Source organism: Sparus aurata, chromosome 17, assembly GCF_900880675.1.
Source record: "Sparus aurata chromosome 17, fSpaAur1.1, whole genome shotgun sequence".
Classification (NCBI taxonomy): domain Eukaryota; kingdom Metazoa; phylum Chordata; class Actinopteri; order Spariformes; family Sparidae; genus Sparus; species Sparus aurata.
In genome coordinates, this window is record NC_044203.1 from 4,234,079 (window position 1) to 4,257,809 (window position 23,731).

Sequence of the window (23,731 nt, forward strand, 5' to 3'; positions counted from 1 at the left end):
CGCACACAGTGTAGCTCAAGATCATTAATAATGATGCTGTCCACAGGTGAGTGAGTTTTAATGTGTCTTATTTCCTTGTCATCGTGACACCATGAGGACAGAGTACAGAGAGGTGTGTGATGTTACAGCTGAGGTCAGGCACATTAAAGAGAATTTGCTTTCAGCTCCTGTGTTACAGATATTTTCAGTTGGTGAGTAACTCTCGTAAGACTTTCCACCACACTAACAGTTTGTACCCAAAGTCATTAAAATAATATAAAAATAATAATATAATAAAAATAACGATGTTGTTTTTTGATGTAATTTATCCCTACTGCTGATTGATCTCTGCTTCCCAACACAACGGCATAGCCAGCCGTGATGTCATTTTTTAAAATCAAAAATTGAATCAAATCGTGACCTTAAAGTCTAAAGTCAAATTGAATCGTATATTTGGATCATCATGACACTCCTTAAATTGTATGTACACTAGTGTGTGATGCAGGGATTCTACCAAGAAGTTATTGCAAACATACATTGTGATTTTAACTATTATAAAACAATAACATATATTCATGTGAGCTGGTGTTGAGACTGATTGTTTGTGCATGTCTTTGAGAAAGCTTGAAGACCAGGCACACTTCATAAGTAATTCAACCCTAGTCTGGATTTAACTGCTATGTTAAGACACACCATTGGTGGTACTTTAAGTGTGTTTTCTTGATTCAGGATTGAAATTGCAAAGAACAGCATCAGAACTTAAGTTTGTAGATGTGCTCAGTGGTCACCTTTAAATGTTCTCTGCAGAGGCTTACAAAATCTGGGTTCAGGTTACTTTAGCCAGAGACTGGCCCTGTCCTCATTTACCTCATTGGAAAACAGATCAGTATTATTATAAATTGTTACTGAAGTACTTATTAATGTCTAATGAAAGATCCTTTGTTGATGTGAGGGTTAACTCAGGGCAGAAAATTAAGATTTTGAGAAACTGAATTTCTATCTTTTGTTGAATCACCGAAGGCGGATCGTGGAATAATATTTGAATGTGTCTAACCTGTAAAAGAACACCAGAATAAAGTCAAACTGTTGTTGTGAAATACCCCTTTCATTTCAAAGAAGATGCCATGTGGTGGCAGTGTGATGGCATAGCCATCAGTTTTAGCATTTTTCACATCATATGACTTCAAACCAGAAGTCAAGTTAGAATCATGTATGTGGAGCATGGTGAGAGCCCTGTTCATGATGTGTAGTGCCTTTAACAATGTGTTATGCAAACCATCTGCAGCTTGCCACAACCATGCAGTGCTTGTGTCTGGACTGCAAAGTTGTTCTGTTAAAAAATGCATTATCTCTGAGAGCCCTGTGTCCTTTCTGGTGACAATGCATGTACACAAGCACAACTTTTCACATAAATAAGTCACAGCACTGAGGGTCGTTTACCATGATCTTCAAAATCCCATGTTCAAATCTGTCATGGGACCTTTTCTCACATCTCTCTCCTCCTCTTTTCCTGTCATCTCTCTGCTCCCGCAATCTAATAAAGGGCATAAAATGTCAATACCATAATAATGTTAAGAAGAAGAATATGAGTGCAATCTGTGTGGCAGCTTGGGTTCATTAAGAGATTGATATCACACATGATGTGAAACAGCAGGCAGTGATTTCTGTCTGTTTTTTAGGCACAGACTGCAAATCATCTAGTTAACGCTAAAGGTTTTAAAAACACTGATATGTGATTTGTAGGCACATACATCATGGGATGCTATACTCCACAGTGATTTTTTTTGTCTCTAACAAATTCTTCATTATTCGGGCCCTCTTGCAAATCCAGGAAATGTTAGTACTGTGAAGTTCTGTCTTTCTTTGTGTAAAAAACATTGCTTGTCCCAGGGATGGACATTTTTATTTCATATAGAGCAGGAAGTGACATCTGATCACAGGTGGTGACTCAGACACCGGTTAATATAGCTGTGAACAACCTCTCAGTAGCCCCATACACACGGGGGATCCTGCGCCAATTCTCCGCACCCTCCTCTGTGTGAAAGTTTCAGATTCGGAGAAGGAGGAAATTTCACTCTGGCGCTGATCCACCTCTGGAGGTAGTATCAGGGCTGCATTATTGGTGAGCCATCCCAGTAGCCCCATTCACACAGGAGAAGAAGCATAAAAGCCGCAGCCACGGTTCGCCAATTCTCCGCCGATGGTGATTCGCACAGAGTGAAGCATCTCCGCCTTATAGACGAACAGCCGTGAATTCACACAGGAAGCCGGCACTGCGGCTCCTAAAGAGGCGTGACGTTACACGTCATGGTGATGACCTTCAAGGCGTTTCCCCACGTCCCCCTGTCAATCTGACTCCCTCACTGGCAGGACGGAGTCTGTTTTATGGGGATAAGTTCACTGAAGTCTCGGTCTGGAGGGCTGACCGTGATTTATTTTCATCACAAACACTCGGTGAGTTAAAGTTTTTTGCCGGTGACAGATGCTGTTTTTCGGGCAGAAATGTGATGAAGAGTCGGTAGGATGGGCGGGAGGACAGAAGCTTCTCCACATATATCTGCTGTATTTTTTTCCTAATATAAGTTGCCAAAGACAGTTACAGTCACTACGTTACTTTTGTTCGGTCATGTAACATTGCTTTGTGGGACATTTCTCTGTATTAAGGACCCGTGTAGTTAACGACGGTCCGATCGACACGCCCCCGATTCGCGAAGCCGGCTTATCCGTTCACACTGGTTAGTTTCTCCAATAATACGGCCCTGATACTACCTCCAGAGGCGTATTAGGGCTGGAGCGAAATTTCATCCCTCGCCGCCTCCGAGAGACATATGATTATAAACTGTCTGCGGGTTTAGATTAACAGGGGGGACACCTGGGGAAACAGCGACGTCATCAACATGATGTGTACCGTCACGCCTCCTTAGGAGCCGCAGCGCCGGCTTTTTTGTGAATTACACAGCGGTACGGCGGTGATGCTTTGCTCTGTGTGAACCACCATCAGCGGAGAATTGGCGAACCACCGCTCCGGAGATAATGCGGAGACGCTGTGTAAAAGGGCTTTTGTCATGACGACTGACCTGCTCTGATGACAATGAGCTCTAAAGTCACTAGCCCTTTTACACAGCGTCTCCGCATTATCTCCGGAGCGGTAGTTCGCCAATTATCCGCCGATGGTGATTCACACAGACCAAAGCAACTCCGCCGATGCGCCGTGTAATTCACACAGAAAGCCAGCGCTGTGGCTCCTAAAGAGGCGTGACGGTACACGTCATGTTGATGACGTCGGTGTTTCTCAGGTGTCCACCCTGTTAATCTAAACCCGCGGACATTATATAATCATATGGACGCCGTTATAATGTGTAGTGATTGAGATACTGACCCACCAAACATCCTGGAAAGTGACAAAGTTAAATTTTTCACGCTAAATTACATAATTACATAATCACCATCAGTAAACAGGACGCTGTCTGACTCCCTCACTGGCAGGGATGGAGCCCGTTTTCTGGGGGAAAGTTCCCTGAATTCTCAGTCGGGGGGGCTGACGGTCGCGGTGATTTATTTTCATCACAAACACTCGGTAAGTTTAAGTTTTTGCCGGTGACAAACGCTGTTTTTCGGGCAGAAATGTGAGGAAGAGTTGGTAGGACAGACAGGAGGACGGACGCTTCTCCACGTACAGCTGCGGTATTTTTTTTCCTCATATAAGTTGCCAACAACAGTTACAGTCACTACGTTACTTTTGTTCCGTCCTGTAACGTTGCTTTTTGGGACATTTCGCTGTATTTAGTTGAGTGAAGGACCTGCGCAGTTATCAGACTGCACGACTGACACGCCCCCGCTACGAGCTTCCTGATTTTCCGTTCACACTGGGACGGCTCACCAATAATGCGGCCCTGATACTACCTCCATGGGCGGATCAGTGTGTAGTGTAAAATAACCATAGTAAGTAGATAGTGGTTAGTATAAAATAACCACAGTTGGTAAACAGTGACTAATGGTAACTGATAATAACTGTTATGATGATAAAAGTAAGAAATGAAGGGTAACAAGTGTGAAAGAGTTGCTGAACCATACTACTGGGCACCAGCTGACTGAAAAGTGCATCTGCTGATTAAAGCTGCTATAGTCAGATGATGTCAAGTGTGAAAATGTAACCACAAATCTAAAAAATTACATCATATAACCAAATATGTAACGCTTTCATTATGTTTAAAAAATGCAGTGCCAAGAGTGATCAGATATAATGGGATATATCAAGGAGGGGAGTGAATTATCAAAAACCTGAAGGCCTCAAGGACAGAGTCTCTAAGAGCCGGTGATAGACGGCACAGAGAAAGCCCCAATGTAAAAAAAACAAAGCGAGGCGAAGAGCAACTGGTTGACATGCAGTTCGGCACGCAAGCCAATCTTCACGCAAGCACAGCAGGTAATACAGAGTTTTTCCACAAGAGGTACAGGCATTTTCGATAAGAAATATGGTGTTTTTCCACAGAGAAATAGCAGTGTCAGCAGAAATTAAGCAGAATAATGATTGGTTGAGGCCATGTTGTCCGAACGGACACACCCCCTTTTCTGTGTTTAAAAGAGGATGTTCGAGGCTTTGAGCCTCGGGTCAGTTTGTTTTTTTCACGGATTTTGTCTGTGTCTGATCCCGCTCTTTTTTTGTCGGCAAATAAAGTTCTATTGCACTCAACCTTGAAGACTCCTGGTGACTTTTTGATCTTTGAAATCTTTTGGACCAACCGAGAAAAGAGAAGTCGTTTTACGACAAGTGCTGGAGCGAAATTTCCTCCCTCTCCACATCTGAAACTTTCACACAGAGGAGGGTATGGAATTGGCGCAGGATCCCCGCATGCAAACTTTAGTTTGAATGGGGCTAAAGGGACATCTCACAGAGGGTTGGCAGTAGCGATAATAGAGCAAACACAGCCAATGAAAATATTGAATAGATGTTTCTGGATCAGAGGGGTACGCTGCCCTCACTGTTACTGTTCTACCAAATATAATGAGAATGTGGAGTGTTGCAGCTCCTGCTATTGACTGGTGGTGCTTATGTGATGTGATTTAGAGCAAAAAACTATAACTCAACTTTGTTGCTTTTCACAATTGTATTCTTGTAGTTACAGTCTCTGGCAACTTGTATTGAAAATAATATCTCGGAAAAAGTAACTGCGATGGTCAGCCTGCCTGGCCGAGTCTTCAGTGAACTCTATGAAATTACATACTGCTTTATGTTGTCACTGCTTGGTTCAGTGTGAACAAGAAAAGGCAGTGTTGAGGCGAGCCTTTGTAGTACCAATAATGTGGAATCTCTGTGTGAGAAGAGGTATTATCTGCTTTCCCCTTCAGCAGTAAGTTTTATAAAGTTTCCCAAAAAGTGGGAGAGCATTCGGCTGAGAGGCATGTGGGTCCCAGTTGCTGCCTGAATCCTGTAAATATTTTTCTCTCCGTCCTGTTGTAAATATTCCTGCCACTTTGCTTTGCCACCTGTGGATATTTTTTTTTTGTTTTGGTGTCAATAAAAAAAATCACCACACTGAAGTTTGCCGACTGGGCCATCATCTATCCATCGCAAAGTCCGAACCCCGACACACACCTTGCCTTTTGTTTTTTTTAACCTGTGATTCTGTTGGCATGACAGCAGGTGAGCCGTGTGTGGAGGAAGCATAATTATGTAGCTGATCTAAACCAATGTTCACCAAATGACAATGTAACAAACAGGTGCACTTACAAGGAGAGGTTGCTCGACAATCATTGTGTTCACAGAAGGGATGTAATACCAGAGAGCATCTCTGTCTGCAGAGCATGTGTGATAGACAGGAGAAGGGAGGTGAAGAGCGAGGGCTGATTGTCAGATAGATGATCGATCATGGATGGTGTATTCTGTCACAGGGGTAAAAAAAAACAAAACAAAGTATAAAATACTCAAGTTGGTTGCCAAATATACCTGGGAGGGCTGCCAAGGTGAAGTGTATGTGTGGGAAACATAGTTGACCACTGCAGCAGTCCATCTTGTTCTGTGGATTCCCTACAGTCAATCATGTCCAAGCTCAGATTTAACATTCAGCTGGGAAGAAAAATTGAGCCCAGACAGTTTCCCCTCCTGCTCTGTTGATCTCTCATCACTCTTTTGTCCTGCTTGTTTATCAGTTGAATTAATTGATAGCCCTGTTTTTAATTTGAAAAAACAAGGCATTCATATGTTGTGAATTAGTCTAGAAAACTATGATGTGTCACAACTGCAGTCATTGCTGTTAACCAGAAGTCCATGGAAACCTCAAAGATATTCGTGAGCATCACCTGTGACATCACTGTAAGTGTTTGATGAGTGGGACAGCACTTTGTGCAAATCTAGTTACTTAGTTAGTTTTCACAGTGAAGTTTACAGCTCATATTTGGTATACAACTGTATGTTGTTACTGAAGAGCACTGTTTGCTCTTCTGATATGTTAAAGCATTCTGTTGGATTAAATCTACCTTTTTGAAGTCAAAGTCCTGCTGTCTGACAAACAGCTCCACATACACACCAACAGCATTAAGACATTAAGACCACTGACAGGTGGTGACATTGACCATCTCGTTACAAGGGTCTGCTGGGAAACCTTGGGTCCTTGACACACACCACCCATCCACCATTGTGGATTAAGTACATCCACTTATGGCAACGTCACTTCCCAATGGCATTAGCCCCCCCAGCAGGACAATGTACCCTGACATTCCCTTGTTTGTTTTTTTCCACTGGTACTCTTGGCCGTTGTGTATATATAATTGAATAGATTTCATTAGACATAGAATTGTAGTGTTCATCTTTCAAACTTATTTTTTCTCAGGCAACTTTGAAATCTTCAACATGGCCTGAAGATGAACCACAGCTGTTCTGTTGACTTTGAGAAATCATTTTGCTGGTAAAGTTTGTATCTGTGCATGACAGCAGCAGTCCTACAGGAGCACTGTGTCTGTGCCATGTGTTAGCATGGTCACAATGTGCTGAATATGTCATAATAAAGATGGAGCTGTGATTACATGGCGCTTTTTTCAGCTGTGTTAACAATTAAACATTCTGTCAGATTGTGGAAAGGAGACGTTGTCTCGCCTCATGACAGTATGTTACCTGTTTGACTCCTTTCATTAGATCTGATGTGAAGTCCTCCCTCCCTCCTCATGATGCACTCCACCATCTTCAGTGGACAGCTTCAGACTGGCCAAAGCCCGCTTGGTTTTCAGTCAAGTTTATTAACTGGTTGTGTACCAGTCCTTTTCTACTAGAGCAGCTATGTTCTACACATCCTGTGTGACAGGAAGTGTTGGGCAGACTTATGATATGAGACCAGTGATATTTAGAATGAGTGAAATCAGCAGACTGTGTAAAGCATCTTTTTACAGGTTGAGGGTCTGCAGTCTTCTCTCATGACATGATCATCAGCATTAGAATTGAAGATGTTTACATTTTGAAGTTGTATGCAGCATGTTGGTGTGAAGGCTAGACTTGAATAGTTATTTTAACCAAGGCATGTTCACATTTATCATTTTTCAGTCAATAAACAATAGGTTAACTGTAAAAAGCTGTTTGACTGGCTGACGTTCAGTCCTGTGTTAATTTCCTGATTTAATGGGATTTTCCCACGATGTCACTGTGGCTGAAGGCTCAGAAAGAGAAACATTGTTTCTCCCAAAAAAACACATTCAATCAGATGTGTTTAAATAGTGATTCCAAACTACAAGACAACAGGAAGATGAAGTCACCACCATTTATTGATCCTTTATTTGTGCAGACAGGCTTTTTGATTTGTGATTTGTTGTTTAAGATCTTTTGATTGTTTCTCTCGAAGGATGTGTGTCCTCTCTGTGATGCAGTGAACATATTGGTTTCCTGGCAGAATGTGAGGTTAAAGTGATTCCAGTGAGTTTGAGTGACATTTAAGTTTTTTTATTTCGAAGTTTTATCATATTTGGAATGACTTTGGAGATTATTGTATGTCTAACAGGATAATTGTGACATGAAATTTTCATATTGTTCAGATGTAGTTCATTAAGTAGCATGATTATTGTGGTGTGCTTTCGTCTATTACTAGAATAGGCCACACTGCAGTTTTATCACACAACATATTGACATTGATGTGGGAGTGTAGATACATATCTTGCCCATTATAGGCTGTGAAAAAGATTGAGATTTTCTGGGGTATCTGCAAAGGGCCTATCCTCAACATATAACATACACCACATGTTAATACAATAACTAAAAAGTTGTAAAAGTAAAATGACTTTTAAGAACTCTGATAGAACACAGACAGAATTTCTAAAAAGACCAAGAGTCAACATCTACATTTGACACTGCAGGACTGTGAACACCTGCTGTATTATCAGTTTTACTGACATCAGCTTTAACAAACTCTGAGTTGACCGAGCCACAAATGAAACTCAGAGGTTTCCAGAATTAGTTCAGCCAAAGTACATTGTATGTCCATCATCAGTGGAGCTCTGATACTCTGATTCACCATGGCAACAGGTAATTAAAGAGCAAAGCCTCCATTTTAATCCAGTGGTGCTAGAAATAGCTTGTAAATACAGACCATAACACTTATGTTAAAAACAGGAGTCGGTAAGTTGACACTATTACATTTTATTCTACACAGTCCACTATGATTCATCATTTATCAGACTTAGCAGAATTTTCTTAATGAATGATGAAGTACTTAAATCTTCTTGTGCATTAGCTTACATTAAAACCTTTAAATATGTATTCAGCTGTGACCTGACAGTGAGAAACTGCATGTGGCAGGTACTGACAATGAAAATATGGATTAAAGATATTTTACTTATGGACTTATTGTAAAGCTAGTGATTGTGAGGATTTGCAGTTTAAAATGTGTCGGGGTTCTAATTGACGTTTTAAATGTATGTTTTTAAATGTAAAAGTCATGTAATATTCTTTGATCAGTGTCTAATGCAGATTAAAATTATAAACAGTGATTACTACAGTAATGTGATTAGTACATTAATGTACTATAGATGTCTCAGTGCAAGGGATCAGCTGCCCTAATGTTCGTAGACAGAATGAAGAACAGAAGGTCTTATTCTGAGCTGAGGATGAATGATTAACTGTATATTAAAAGATGAATGAGATGAATCCACCATGTCTCTGTCTTTACATCGATGACAGATTGATCATTAAAGTGCTAATGTTAAAGATATGCCCTGCGTTATTAACTAATTTCTGTTGTGGATTTTAATGTTTCAAAATGTGTTTGATATGTGCTTCGATATTGACTGCATGAATGAGGAAACGGAATGGTGTGTCAGACAGCTGCTTTAGGCTCAGCAGGAGGGGAGGCATCAGAGAGAAACTCAGAGTTTGTTGAAGAAAACCTGCTTTACAGAGTCAGTTACTTCAGTTACTGAGCCAGAATTGAAGTGTTTCTGAAACGGAATACCCGTAGTTTCCCTCAGCTCGGGCTTAACAAACTCTGAGTTTTCACTTATACTTCTTTCTGAATTAGGGCCCTGAATGGGAAACAGGCTGATGTTTTCCTCCCCTCTCTTCTCCATTTTTTATGGATAGGTTGAGGCAATATCAGCACTAGTGCTAAGGCTAGGAACAGATGAGTGACCAGGATTTTGGTTACATTTTGATTAATCACTAGCATTAAACAGACCATGATCTTTCTGTAACCTTAAACAAGCGCTGCCAGTGCCTCAACATAACCATAGAAAGTTCAATAATCTGAGTGGATAGTTCATTGCTGTAAGCAAATGTAATGTGCTGTCAGTGAACAGTTTACTATCAGCATCAACACTGTTTCATCAGAGACAGCTGAACCTGTTGAAGTGAGAGCAATTAACCCCATTTACTCATTATGTTAATTGAAAACATAATTCGGTCGGCATTACGTTTCTCTCAAAATATATTTGCTCTTGCTTTCTTGCTATATCACAATTGTAGGAGACATTGCTGCTGGAAAAGACAAGAAAAAAAGCGTGTCCAAACTGACACATCTGCAGAAATCAGAAGTGCATCACATTTCAAATCACTTTCACATGTGACTTTGACTCACGTTGCAAAAATCAAGCAAGTTTTTTTGTTCCAGTTGTTCTAAATAAATATATTGACTGGCAGACTTAGCAAGAGTCCAGGATTAAAATTCAAATGTCCATGTGAGTTGATGTTTTACATTGCTTTTTATTTTTGCAGTTTTTGATATCTGCTTATCGAAGCACTTACAAGAGCTGAGAAGAGTGAAGATGGTGTGTTGGTCAGTGGTCATATAGCATTACCATCAGTTTAGAGGGATTCAAACCTCCATCACCCAGTTAGTTACCAGGCACTGTTGAGCCAGACGTCCACCCAGCCTCCATTATTAGATGTCAGTCTGTTAAAGGCTGTACACTGAGTGATTCTTCCTGACAGTACTGACAGTTTGATCATTTGGTATGTTCCTGCCATGCTGGGACAACAGTTGAGCTTTTATCCAGCTGTTGGTGGGAGAACATTACCCTTGTCTTTTTGTATAGAAGACAGACAGACAAGTATAGTCAAGTGATCCTTATTTGAATGGGTCCTGTGACTGGAATCTGTCAGCTGTCCACCTGGTTTTAAAATTACTGGTCAGAAGTTGAATGCTCATCTGTTGGCATCATAAGCTTTTTAGATTTGATCTGATTTGAACCCTGATCACCTCATTGCCAAGCTCTTGTGCTAGGTGCGGTTTGCTTATGATATGACAGATACACTTACATTTTAATAAATACAGCTGTCTACACGGCCATGCAACAGCTTGTGTTTAGTTGTAGTATTTGATGTGACCTTGCCTGAAGTGTATTTTAACAATTCAAGTCAATTTTCTTCCATTATACTTGTGTAACAGTGATGGTGTGTTGGTAAAAAACGGAGCTGACCTACACTCAACAAAAGGCTCAAACGATTTGATGTTGTTGTCTTGTCATGTCCTTCATACTGATTTTTTTAACCTGGTTTGGCTTGGTCTATCTTGTAAAGAGATATTAATGTCACTGTGACTTCCTACCAAAATATAGGTGATATGTATAAATATTTATATATGAGCACATGGTGTGTGAACATTGACGGAAGACTGGAGCTGCAGCTCTGCTAACAATTTTCAAGGGTTCATTTATTCGTTGTCTCCATGTTGCAGTCCCTTCATGCTGCACAAGAAAAATTGAAAAACCTGCTGCTTACACTCCTCCTCCTGTGTACACTTGGTTTCAGTTTACTCCATCCAACTAGCTGTCCAATTCCCTCACTGTTAGTATATGAGTTTGTCTATATATCCGACCAGTCTTATTCTCTTTATATGTGTTGTAGAATAGAGCTTTGCCACGGTGTGACTAGGGACTGTGGTCATGGGAAAGTCATGGGTCAGGGTCAAGGTCGTAGCTCAGGAACTGTACTGTACAACACTGTTTAGAACATCCTCAGCCCACAGTCTCTAGCTTAGTGTTGCAGGTTATATTATTTAGATTGGCTGAGATAAATTACAATTCTAGAGGTGCTAAGAATTTAAAGTTGTTTTGGTAGCTACCAACATAGTACATTTGAGATATTTTACATATAAGAGTTCTAAAAATTTGTGTCCACCCCATGTATATCAATCAGGGTAGACTCAATATTTGAAACACCACATCATATGATACAATTCAACAGCACTCGATATGTCCACAGAGTTGAGCTCATTGGGATGTACTGCAGGACTGTTGTATGAGACTACACTCATTTTAGCTCCATGTACCTAATAAACTGGCAACACAGAGAGAGTGATGCTATCAGCTGATATTAGCCTATATCAGCACAAACGGGGAAGTTTCTTCATCACAGCAGCCAATGGACAGTGGTATTATAATAAACAATAATAACAATAATAGTAAGAGGATAAACAATACAATAACAAAAGTAAGGAATACAAAGTAGAACTCTCATATACACTGTATGTAAATAATGTTTTACACTCTTAACATTGTAATTTTTTAATGCTTCAATATTTTGTGACAGATACAAGATTAATTCCTACAATATTTTTGCACCAGAGAGGGTATTTGGACAAAAATATTGTAATGTAAATGTAATGTTTTATATGTTTCCCAGTCCTAGTGTTAATGAAGTGGTTTTGAGGAGATTTAAAGTACATCGCGATGTAGCCTAAAAATATTGCAAAATAGTTTTCAGGCCATATTGCCCAGCCCTAAAGTCAGTCAGTGAGTAATGAAAGATAAGTGAATGAGTGGGAGGACAGTGGCAAAGGCGGAACCCATCTGGATGCCGGCAACCAGGCTGGAGACCAGGACCTGACCAGGAGTCTGGCATTTGGAGTGCAGCACCAGATTTTAGCAGCTGCAGATCAGAGAAGGAGGCAGGCAACAGGACAGCAGGACTAGAGGCCAGCGACAGGGTGTGAGGCAGGGTTGGAGGTGGGCAGCTGGAGGTCTGGCTGGCTGGGTGTCCATTAGGGCTGATGACAGATAGTCTGGAGAGTCATCAGCTAACCCAGGAAAATGGGACTCGTAAAGCAGGAACACATTGGATATTGGCCAGTACCTCTGACTCAGGAACACGCTGGGAAGCAGTGAGGACAAGGAGCCCCAACCTCGTCTGGAGCCCTGCTTCCTTTTTAGGGCCATCTTGAAAGCTAACTGGGTTTCCCAGAAAGGAGACTCCTGGGAATCGATGAGGTGTCACCAGGCTGGAGGCGGCTGTGGCTCAGGCTAGAGCCAGCGTCTTGTTATCGGGAGCTCGCTGATTTGATTCCCCTGGTCTGCATGTCAAAGTGTCCTTGGGCAAGATATTTAACCCCAAACTGCTCCTGTTGTGCTTGTCGGCACCTTACATGGCAGCCACCTCCATCAGTGTAGTCGCTTTGGACAAGAAGTGTCTAATGTAAATGTAGGTGGCTAGCTGACTGGAGTCCAGAATAGTCGGCACACAGTAGTCTTTTTAAGATTTGCTATTCCAGAGAACGGTTTAGCCACACATGGACCTCTCAAACGTCAGGGCTTACAGTTCAGAGCTCATTCAGAAATGGTTTTGGCCCTTATGTATGATGTGTTAGAGTTCATACAAAAGAGGAAATTGTACATGGCATTACTCATGTCCTCCGGTTGGCTGGTGTCTGCTGGGTCCAAAGGGTCAGTTTGTAATACAAAAGCACCAGGATGAGTGAAACAAAAGACGAGCTTTAATATAGTAAGCTGGTTTGTAAGAATTAAAGTGGATTCTCAACTGTCCCTTTACTTTCTCTCTTTTTAACTGTCTCCTTGTTTTCCATCAGTCGTACTTAAAGTATAGGGCTGCGGGGTCCGACTGTGGATTCTTCCTCTTGTTTTTCTTTGGTTGCCAAGTGTGACTGAAGGTTTTCATTGGTTACACCAATAGCTTGAAATTTATCAGGTCAATTTTAGAATATATTTTTTAAAAGCTTAGAAAAATATTTTCAAACAAACACCAACTGGGTGTATACAAAGTTACCTTTGAACAAAAGGACAGATTTATGTACATCTTGCACATGTGCCGTGGTTCTGTGTGTGTGTGTGTGTGTGTGTGTGTGTGTGTGTGTGTGTGTGTGTGTCTGTGTGCCTGTGTGAGCCTATGACTTGTACTGCTGAGAGAAATTGTGAGACTTCATGAGCTTAAACAAGTAAAATCTATGTGTGGGGACCACACTGTATTTGTTTAAATCAAGGCTTTCCAAAGTGTGGCATAAACAAATGTTCTTCATCAAATTAAACCAATTCCAACATTAATGATTTTTTTTAATATAAATTAGTATGAATTATTTTTCATAATGTGAGCACGGTAGGCAGAGTGACACTTTGTGCAGAAGTCAGTCAAATCAGGGACCTTGGGATCTTGGTGACGCTGAAGCCCTCAGAGGAAAGTGACAAAAAGATAAAAGGAAGCTAGAAGCTTGTCCTGGTTAAACATGCTTTCACGTGTTCTTAAGTCATTTAGACAGGACAGAAAACAATTCAGAAGACACTCAGATAATGGATCACCATAGTTTTTTGTCACTTGCCTCTCAGGGCTTTGGTGTCTACCATTCTAAAGTTCTTCTTGTCCTGGCTTAAATCGAACAAACAGAGTATCAAGCTCCTACTCCCTTTTGTCTTTTATCTGCCTTGATCCTCACTGGATCTTGACATTGTTCAGACATGGACCTGTTTCTGACTGAACTTCAGTGGTCTTGTTTGAAAACAGATTTGTGTCTACCTACTGGGAGTAAAGACGAGGCGTAGACCGATTATCAGTCAGGGCCAGTATTCTTAATTGTATCCATAATTTTTTCTATAATGGGTATCAGCTTTTTTTGTGTGTCTGGTTGTTGATACAATAAAAACATTTAAAATGCAGTACTTTGGCTCTGATGTAGCCTGCATCAGCAGCCATTCTCAGTGTCCACATCACTAACTGATATCACCAGTAATAGCTGTTATCTCAATCTCAGTAATGAATCTGAATCTGCAAAGTAACAAGGCGCTACTTTTATCAAGTTATCAAATAAATGGAGTGGAGTAGTAGAAAGTATTGAGTAGCAGAAAATGCAAATACTAACGAAAAGTACCGCAGGATTGTACATAAGGACAGTACATGAGTGAATAGTAGTTGGTTTTATTCCATCACCGGTTTTGTTCTCTACTTTGAGACTAAGATTTGTAGTATTTCTGTAAATGTATATTGGCTGCAATTATTGGTTATAAGTCTCCAGTATTACCAATAGGCATCAATATCGGCCCTGAAAAAACATATCAGTTGACGCCTAGTTAAGACACCATTTGTCATTGCCATGTTGCACAACTGCTCATTTTTTAAATCATCTAGCAACTCATTATAAGCAAAAAGCATTCATTTCTGGTGGGGCTTTCTGGAGTGACTCCTCACTGTTCCCCTAAATACTGTTACGTCATTGTACATCAACACAACCCTAATGAAGAGATAAGACAGTGGGCAGAGAAAGGGAAAATGTCTCTGAGACATACTGAGCAGTCATCTGATTGAAGTTAGAAGGGAGAAAAGATGTGACTGAGGGATGTCTGGATGATGGATAGATGTAACCTGCCTACGGACTATATAATCATTCTTGCTAGAATCTGGCAGGTTTACATCTTTGTCTTTTTTCCTGATGTTCAGTAATGTGCTCTGTCCCTTAAATAGACAAACAAATAAGTAAATAGAAAAGAGAACTGGATTGAGAGGCAAAGAGGTTTGAGAAAGCAGGAAGGATGATGAAGGAAAGGGGGAGGGGAGAGTGGCTGGTAGGGTGGGTTGGGTTGCTAGGGGACAGTATGTCAGACTCCTGCTGCTGAGAGCCAGGCCTGCTATTGGAAGCTACTTGCTTAGCAGGAGAGAGGCGGAAGAGGAGAGAGAGAAGTAGCTAATGAGTATTGTAGGCTGGTTGCTGAGACAGCACTGGGTTTATTTATAGAGTGCTGGCCAGCCAGCCCTTAGATACCAACAGCGAATCAGCTGACAGAGAAAGAGGGGGCCTCGACCAATGGCAGTGCAAGAAGGGGTATGCCAGATTGAGGAAGTGCTGTGGGTGCCTCTCAGTCTGTTAAAGAGATGGAGCTGATTTTTCAGTACTAGGCAGATATTCTCTCTCTCCAGCAGTGTCATATCTGTAAGCAGGCCAGAGCTGCGAGCACCATGGCAGTCCCCAGCACAATGATTGGATTACTTTCTCCTGCTTGTCAACACAACACAAGTACACACATGCAGTTCAACACCGATGTTCGAAGTGGTTCATTGGTTCACAATTAGGGCCTCCTTTAGAACTGTTTAAAATATCAGGGAGCCATTTGAAAAATATGTTGGGAGGTAATAGTTCTGAGGAGCTTCTCATTACCGTTTACAGTTATTCTTACCCTGATATATGTTAATTTAAAGGAAACTGATCTTTTCAGGCCGTACATTCAGATTTGAATCCTGTGCCATACTAGACCTATTGTATTTTTTTTTCCTTCACACCTTTCCAGATAGTTCACTGGGATATATGTAGTGTATATATAATGTAGATTCCAACAGCTGAGCAACAGGTAACAGAAGTCATTGTAACATACACTGCTGTGTGTCTAAATACATTTAGTGTACATACAAGTCCTGCTGGGCGTCAGTAGTTAATGACCAGGTAGCAAACAAGCGCCCTTCTTCTATAGATTGTTGCTGGGGGACCCGATGACGAATGTTGCCGAGGTCGACACTGACGCATCAGTGGGCTGAGGGGAAATTATGTGCTGCTTTCTTGAGTTAAATAGTGCAGACAACTTCACCAATGTTGGCTGTCTCAACTTTACCACCGGCCCTTTACCCAAAATGCTCCCAAATTGGCAGAGGCTACTTCTTTAACATTAAAACCCAACACTCACCATCGGCATTCCTCTCAGCTCAGCTGCCTCTTCCACCAGTACACACTGACCTCTGGTGGTGTGTGCTGAGCACTACAACACATTGCCACAAAACAGCATGTCCTCGCCATTCCAGTAGAGAGCGGAGTGTCTGTATTTGAGACCATTTTCATCCACATTCTCATCCCCTCAGAATGTTTTGATATGCTAGCCTGCTGTAGGACCTGGACGCTCCATCACCTTGTGCACTACAGAGAGCAGTTGTGCTGTCAAGACTGCCCAGGGGCAGTTCTAGGGGGGGGCCAACAGGGGCCAGTGCCCCCGTAACTCTGAGTCTGGACCCCCCTGTGGCCCCCCTGACAGTGAGTCTGCATTAATAATACAATGACAGATTTGTTGCAATGATTTTGTTTTGAAGGGAAAGACAGAAATAAAGTGTCTCAGCAGTTTACTACCCAATCAAAATTGCTGAAATTGTAAACACTGCTTTGTCTGAATGAGGGATTTATCCTTTTTTCCAGGTTGTATGTGCCCCCTAACAAAAAAGCCGGCCCCAACCTGGCCCCCCTTTTAAAACTGGTCTAGAACCGCCACTGAGACTGCCAGTACTCCTTTTCACTGGATCTTTGTGGTTTGGTGTTAATACTTTTTGTTCATACTCTCAGCATATTAGATTGAGAAACTTCACCGTTTGGTGGTGTGCTCTCCTGCTAATACAGTGTATTTCCTGCTGTTTCTGCCTACAACAAAAGCCTCAGACACACATACTGTATGTTGAGACAGAGTTAACACTGTGATGATGACATGTTTGCCTTCAGCATGTTGGTGCCATTTTCTACAGATCCTATATTAGTGAGTCCAGCTGCTTTCAGGGATCTGTGTTGCTGATATTACATGTACACAGTCACCATCATCATTATTGGTGTGTACGAACATTGATTTAGGTGTTTTGTCAGATGCCAAACTGTATTTCTGTTTTTACGGCTGTTATGGAAAGCTCATTCTTGACTCAAACTGGGGCTTTGTTTCCATGTGCTCAGGGATTAATTGGCATGAACTCGTTTTGAAGTTCTCTTCCATATTGATTTGTGCATTGAAGGAAGAAGCTGAATAATATTCCACATCTTACTGTGTTTGGACTTTGGATTTTGTCCAGTTACCACCCTGTTCTGGAACTTTTTGTTAAAGCTGTTCTCTGCAGAGGGCAGTAGTGAGCCAAACACAAAAGCTCCAGATCCACAGGCCATAGGGGTGGAACATCTGAGGGGCAGGCATCTTACAGCCGGACCAGTTCTCTGGGTGACAGCACCCACGGCTTGGGAACACAGAAGCCTGTGTGTGGCATAAGATGGGTACAGGTGAATTTGGATGTAATGGGATGTAGCTAAATCCAGTACAAATGATGAAATCACTTCTCCTCAATGAACACTCAGAACCTGCATGATAGAGAGCTGTCTCTGTTACAAAATGCTATGTCATACAACTGTCAGTTATGAAAATTACCTTCAAACCCTTTGACAGAGTCAGAGCACCTGTTGGTATTTTTAATATCTTTCTCATGGCTAATATGAATCCAAATGGATCAAACAGGTGTTTTTGACTCTCTTCTGTTCGCATAATAGGGTGACTGAAGCGCCTTTATACATATTGGTATTCCATTTTGTAGCAATTTCCCACCTGGCAGAATAATAACAAGGTAAGCTCACTGTCATTTTTTTAAAGTGGGGGTTTAAAATAAAGCTATGTTTAAGTCCTCTGTGCTACATTTACAGAAAACAAAAAAAAACAACGATCTGTTTCATATAATGGGGTGTTGATGATGAGATCAGCAGTCTCACAGTCTGAGGAGTGAAGCTGCTCTGTAGTGTGGTGGTACAGCAGCAGATACTTCTGTATCTGTTGTCAGATAGCAGCAGGGTGAACAGACTATGGCTGGGTGGGTGTTGTCTTTTAGTATCTTTGGGCTCTGAGCAGACATCTCACTTCACTGATGTCACTGATGCTCTGTAGACCAAATGGTCGCACATTGCCACAAAAAAATTGAGACACTGCGACTAAATTTAGTGAATTTGCCTTTTTAAATGTTTTTTTTTTACACTTGTACATGGAAGGGGCAAATCAAAGAATCTGGAATCTCACTCTTAGCGTACAATGGTTAAACAAACTCTTGACGCTTATTTTCTCCCCGATAAGCCCAGTAGTGTGCCAGAGTCAAATCCTAACTCAGAGGATGAGTCCAAGTCTGAAGACACAAGTTGTGGTGAAAAAGGGCAGAAAATACTATTTTGGTGAAGAATGGCTGCATGAATTTGACTGGTTAAGGTCTCGGAGAGACGAATTCCATGAACTGCAAATTTTGCAGTTAAAACACAGTTTTTACACAGTTAAAACATAACACACTGGTCAAACACAGTGCTGGTCTAAGGCATAAAATATGCTGTGACCTGTGCTCCAATGAAAATGCAACTCCACTGTCAGTTGCATTCAAAAGGCAAGAGGCTGTTAATCAGTGCACTGAGGAGGCCCAATTATTATTTAAGTTTATCACAGCCTTTTTCATTGCCAAGGAAGAGCTACCCCTTACCAAATATATAGGCCAGCTCCACCTGCAAAGAAAGAGCGGTGTGAAACTGAACTCAACATGTAATAATTTCTTAATTATTATATTATATTATGGTGTGCGCCCCTAAATTTAGTGATTGTGCTCCTAAAATTTTCACTTAGGGGCCACTGTGCTCCTAGTAAATAAAGTTAGTCTGGAGTCCTGCCAGTGATGTTCTGGTGGTTTAATCACCCGCTGTAGATGCCTCTATCACTCCTCTTAAAAGGTTGGCCAGATTCTGACTCCAGAATGTAGCTTTCCTAAGATTCTGTAGGAAGTAGAGCCTTTTCTGTGCTTTTTTTAACCAGCATGGTGATGTGTGTTGATGGTAGGATAGTTATGCATCTACAGGATTAGACTGACAGATGCATGAGCAGTCAACCATCATATTATTGTGCTGACAACCAGCTGTAGCTTTTGGACAGTATCTGACTCAGTTCGCTGTGCCCAGTGTTGACCCATGTCCGCTGATTGAATGTGCTGAAGTGGCTTCAGAAAAAGTTAGCTGAGAACTTTCTGATTGGCTGCTCTGAGTCATTGATTCACCTGTATAGTGCAGATATTTGACCTCTGCAGTTTTTTCCCACCACCAGCAAAACAACACAGATCGACAGGGCCAGAGCAAAGAAACACACTTGCAGTTTATTATCTAATGATGACGTCTCAGGTAAATTTCAAGGTTTATGTCAAGACTGTAGTTGTGAATCATGCCTGAGTTATACTGGCATGGACACAGCTGGCTAGGTTCCACTCTTTGTTTGTGTCCAGATGCAGATTCTACGGTCTCTATGCAATGTCATGTTTTTTTGGCCTTTATGGCTTTATGATAACACAGCTGAAGATATGACAGGAAACAGGTTGAGAGAGAGGGGATGTGACATGCAGCAAATGGTCCTCAGACCGGGAGTCGAACCTGGGTCTGCTGCAGTGAGGACAAATCCTCTGTACATGGGACGCCTGCTCTACCCACTGAGCTAAACAGCGCCCCGCAATGTCATGTTTAAGTCACAACGATTTTGCTCTTTGTATGAGAGTAGAGATATGTTGGATCCAAATAAAGGCACCAGTTTTCTCCCGAAGCTGCAGCAACAAATAATAGGTGTGTGTTACTCCATCTTACTCCTTCTGTACATTTCCAAGTAGATTTGGGATTTATACAGAGAAACTACACACTGTTGGGTGAACGCAAAGTTTCATAAATCTGAATATTTTGTATGTACACAAAATATTGTGTGGATTCCCTAGAGACCCCTGATTTTTAATTTTAGATGATTATTATTATTAGATTATTATTTTTGGTCAGTATTTTGTTCAGTGAAGTATAAAAGGGGAAGTTAGTAGTTAAAAGTTGTTTGTGTTAGTTTTAATCTGATGGACAAGTGAAACAGCAAAGCAGGGAAACAATACAGAACATTTAACCTTCATTGTCTGTGAAACAAGAACAAAAAAAGAGCTGTTTTTTGTCATTATTTTTAACACGAGACCTTTTTTTCATGGTCAAACAGGAGATGAGAAAAAATAAGAAAAATGTTTTTTGTTTTTTATTTCATATAACAAACCTTAAAATCACTTGAAAAAGTATAGGGTTTTTTTTCATATTCTGGCCACCCCTGTGAACACTGATCAAATGATCAAATATTGATTAAGTATTGTGACACTAGTTCTAACTGTTTTCTGATGAGATAACAGACTTTGTTTCATGCAGTTGCATCAGAGCTGTTAGTGTTTTGAAGGAGTCACTTATGATCTTACTGCTTGTGCTTGTATGAAGTTGTTGGACATGGTGACATGTACACTCGATTGAGGCAGTTAGGTGTGAGATATTGTTGGCCTCACAGCATGCTGAGCAGAGGTACAGAGCTGCTGCTCACCTACAGACTGCTGCTGGAGGAGATAGGTGGGTACAGCTGCTCTAATCCAGAGAAGCAGAGTTTATCGTTGAAACTTCTGGGATTACAATAGTGGGTTGAAGTTGATTTACATGCTGCCTCTCTCTGCCGTTGCTGGCCTGTGTGTGTGTTAGTGTGTTAACCTGCTGTCACTGAGCAGAGGCTCTCACACGTTCTTCAGAGCCTCACCATTAAACCGGCAGAATAAAATGACAATCCAGTCTCCCAGCCCTACTCCACACTAAGTGGAAATCATTCACCTTCAGGTGATTAATTTGGCTCTGAGTTTGACCAGAATCAGGCAGCCAGACCGGCAGTTGATACATTGAGAGGACATCCTGATGTTCTGTTTCATATCTGAGCTGTGATTAAATCAGAGGGAAACATGATGTCAGTTATTAGTTAATGAGAGTGGCAGCTTGTGTAGATACTGAGGTCACACTGCTAATAAATGAGCCTTATTGTAAATAAATTGCAGAAATGCGCCAATCTGAGAGTGATTTGTTAAACCTGAGTTTCAGACTTGAATATGTGTAGTGGACAGTTCGGTATGTATGTGTGTATGGTGAATAAAGACAGTACTCTGTGTGTGATGAGCTGTGGTGTGAAAACAGAGCAGCAGTATCTGTGTTGGTCCAAAGATGGCAGCATGGAAACGGATGAGAATGTTGGGGTTTCCCTCTGTAATCATTTCTCTCTCTCTCTCTCTCTCTATCTCTCTCTCCCCCAGGTGTAAGCAGCTCAGGATGTCCGCCCACCTCCTCCTCCTCCTCCTCCTCCTCCTCCTCCTCCTCCTCCTCCACTGCCCAGGGCTTCTCCCTCGCTGAGCCAGCCATGACCAGCCAGCACACACATACACACCCCTCCTTCAGCTCCATCCACTCCATGGCCGAGCAGCAGCAGGTAACACACACACCTTTGAGATGTTTCTGTTTGATTTACCATTTCTTTTTTATCTTGACATAACTAGTGCTGTGACTGCTGAACTGAGTGGATCTGCCACTCGAGCCTTTTGCACAGGAGCTGATTTGCGTTCTACCTGTTAATAAACGTGACAGCACTTTCCCTCCACCGAGGGGCTCATGTTTCACCTGTAGCTCAAAACTCAGTTGTATTTATTTATCTGTAAATGAGTATAATTTGATGCTGACCAGAATAATAATCTGGATCTAGCAGATTTAAATATGTTTTCATCGAGTGTAGCCTGTTTGCTCAGCCACTACACAATAAGAAACAGTGTTAGAGACATGCAATTGGCACAAATGTGCCGGCTGTTACAGATTTGGAGATCTTAAAGGGGCGCTCTGTAGTTTTGTAGAAGAAATTCAAACTCAGAATTGAAATATTGACAATAATAATGAGCCAAATGTAAAATGACGAGCAAATGTATTTTTTTCATGAGTGAATAAACAAGCTGTTCTCCGAAGAAAATATTTGTGTTTGAATTGAGACAAACACATATCAGAAATGTCCTTCTGATAATGTCCAGAAATATCTTAAAATGTCTGTACTGTCCCATTAAACCCAATAAAGCTGCATGTCTGTAGTCAGGTACTTGTGTTGTCTCACACAACAACAACAATCCACTTTCTCATTGCAAGATTCTTATGTGCTTACTTATATTCAGAGTCAGGTCAGTTTCATCGTTCCAAACAGTATAATTCATTTAGTCCAGTGCTCCAGATATTAAAAACACTTTATAGAAGAGAGAAGAAAACACAATACAACCATAGCAGAATCATTAGAGCTCTCTAATGATCATAATAAGACACATCGATCACATTAAAACAGAAGCAGAACTATGAAGTCAAATAAAAACAGGCAAATCAATCTGAGATACAAGTCTGACTGAGCTGCTCCCAGACCTCCAGATTCCAAACACACTGATGTATGAAGAGCTGCTGTGTGTGTGTGTTTGTGTGTGTCCTCTGCAGGTGCTGTCTGATATGACCATACTCCAGCGGAGGATCCCCCCCAGTTTCAGAGACCCTGCCAGCGCTCCACTGAGGAAACTTTCTGTTGACCTCATCAAAACCTACAAGCACATCAATGAGGTATGATACACACACACACACACACACACACACACACACACACACACACACACACACACATACACACACGTGTTTTGTAATATTTTTGCCTATTTTCTGCATTGTGGGTGATGTTTGCATGGCCCTGAGATGAAGTATTGTTTGTCAGTGGGACAATCATCAAGGGTTCATGTTTGGGTTTACTGTCTGAGTATTGAAGCTGCAGAAAGTAAATCCCATTCAGCATCGGTGTCAGCCTTTCTGAAGGACTCGGATTTGGATTGGGGTCCAAGCAAGGAATCATTAACATGGGACACGATGGAGCTGATGACCAGATGTCGAATGTTGAAAGAATGTCATCACTAGGACAAGCAGTTTTTTTGATCATTATGAAAACTTGAGAACTGAAGTGTCCCCATGAGCTCAGTGAGTGACATTAAACAGTATGTGCTTGAGTAGTGAGTGCAGTTTTTGGTGTTTATAGGTCTTCGTTTTTTTGCTGCCCAAAGTGTTTGTGCAGACAAAAATGACAATAAATGAAGAGACAAGTTGCAGACTGCCTAAAATCTCCAAATGCATTAACCTGATATTTACCTAATGTGGCACATGGTTCCCACCTCAACTTAAAATAGTCACCAAAATGACACATTTTTATTACGACATATTACATATAAACAAAAATATTGAGTCATTCAAAATATTTAAACTTCTATTAAAATGGTGGGACCCTATAGCTGCACTCTAAATACTATGTTAGTCATGAGTTTTTCAAGTTTGTCCATCTGAGCTAAATGTTATGTGTGTGATTCTCTGGATGTGCACTGTCAGCCTCCTCAACTACTGATTTTTTTTTCACTGGATTGGGTTGAAATTTGTCCTGA

The 23,731-nt window shown here is 41.3% G+C and overlaps 1 protein-coding gene across 3 annotated transcripts in view; it reads left to right on the forward strand.

Annotated features, from left to right (window-relative positions):
- dyrk1b (dual-specificity tyrosine-(Y)-phosphorylation regulated kinase 1B) overlaps positions 1–23,731 on the forward strand; it is a 74,270-nt gene that overhangs the window by 37,842 nt on the left and 12,697 nt on the right. For all 3 annotated transcript variants that reach the window (XM_030394079.1, XM_030394076.1, XM_030394078.1), the window contains 2 exons: positions 21,548–21,720; positions 22,752–22,871. In XM_030394079.1, coding sequence (XP_030249939.1) covers positions 21,652–21,720; positions 22,752–22,871 — 189 coding nt within the window. In that variant the 5' untranslated portion in view covers positions 21,548–21,651. The remainder of the gene's footprint in view (positions 1–21,547; positions 21,721–22,751; positions 22,872–23,731) is intronic.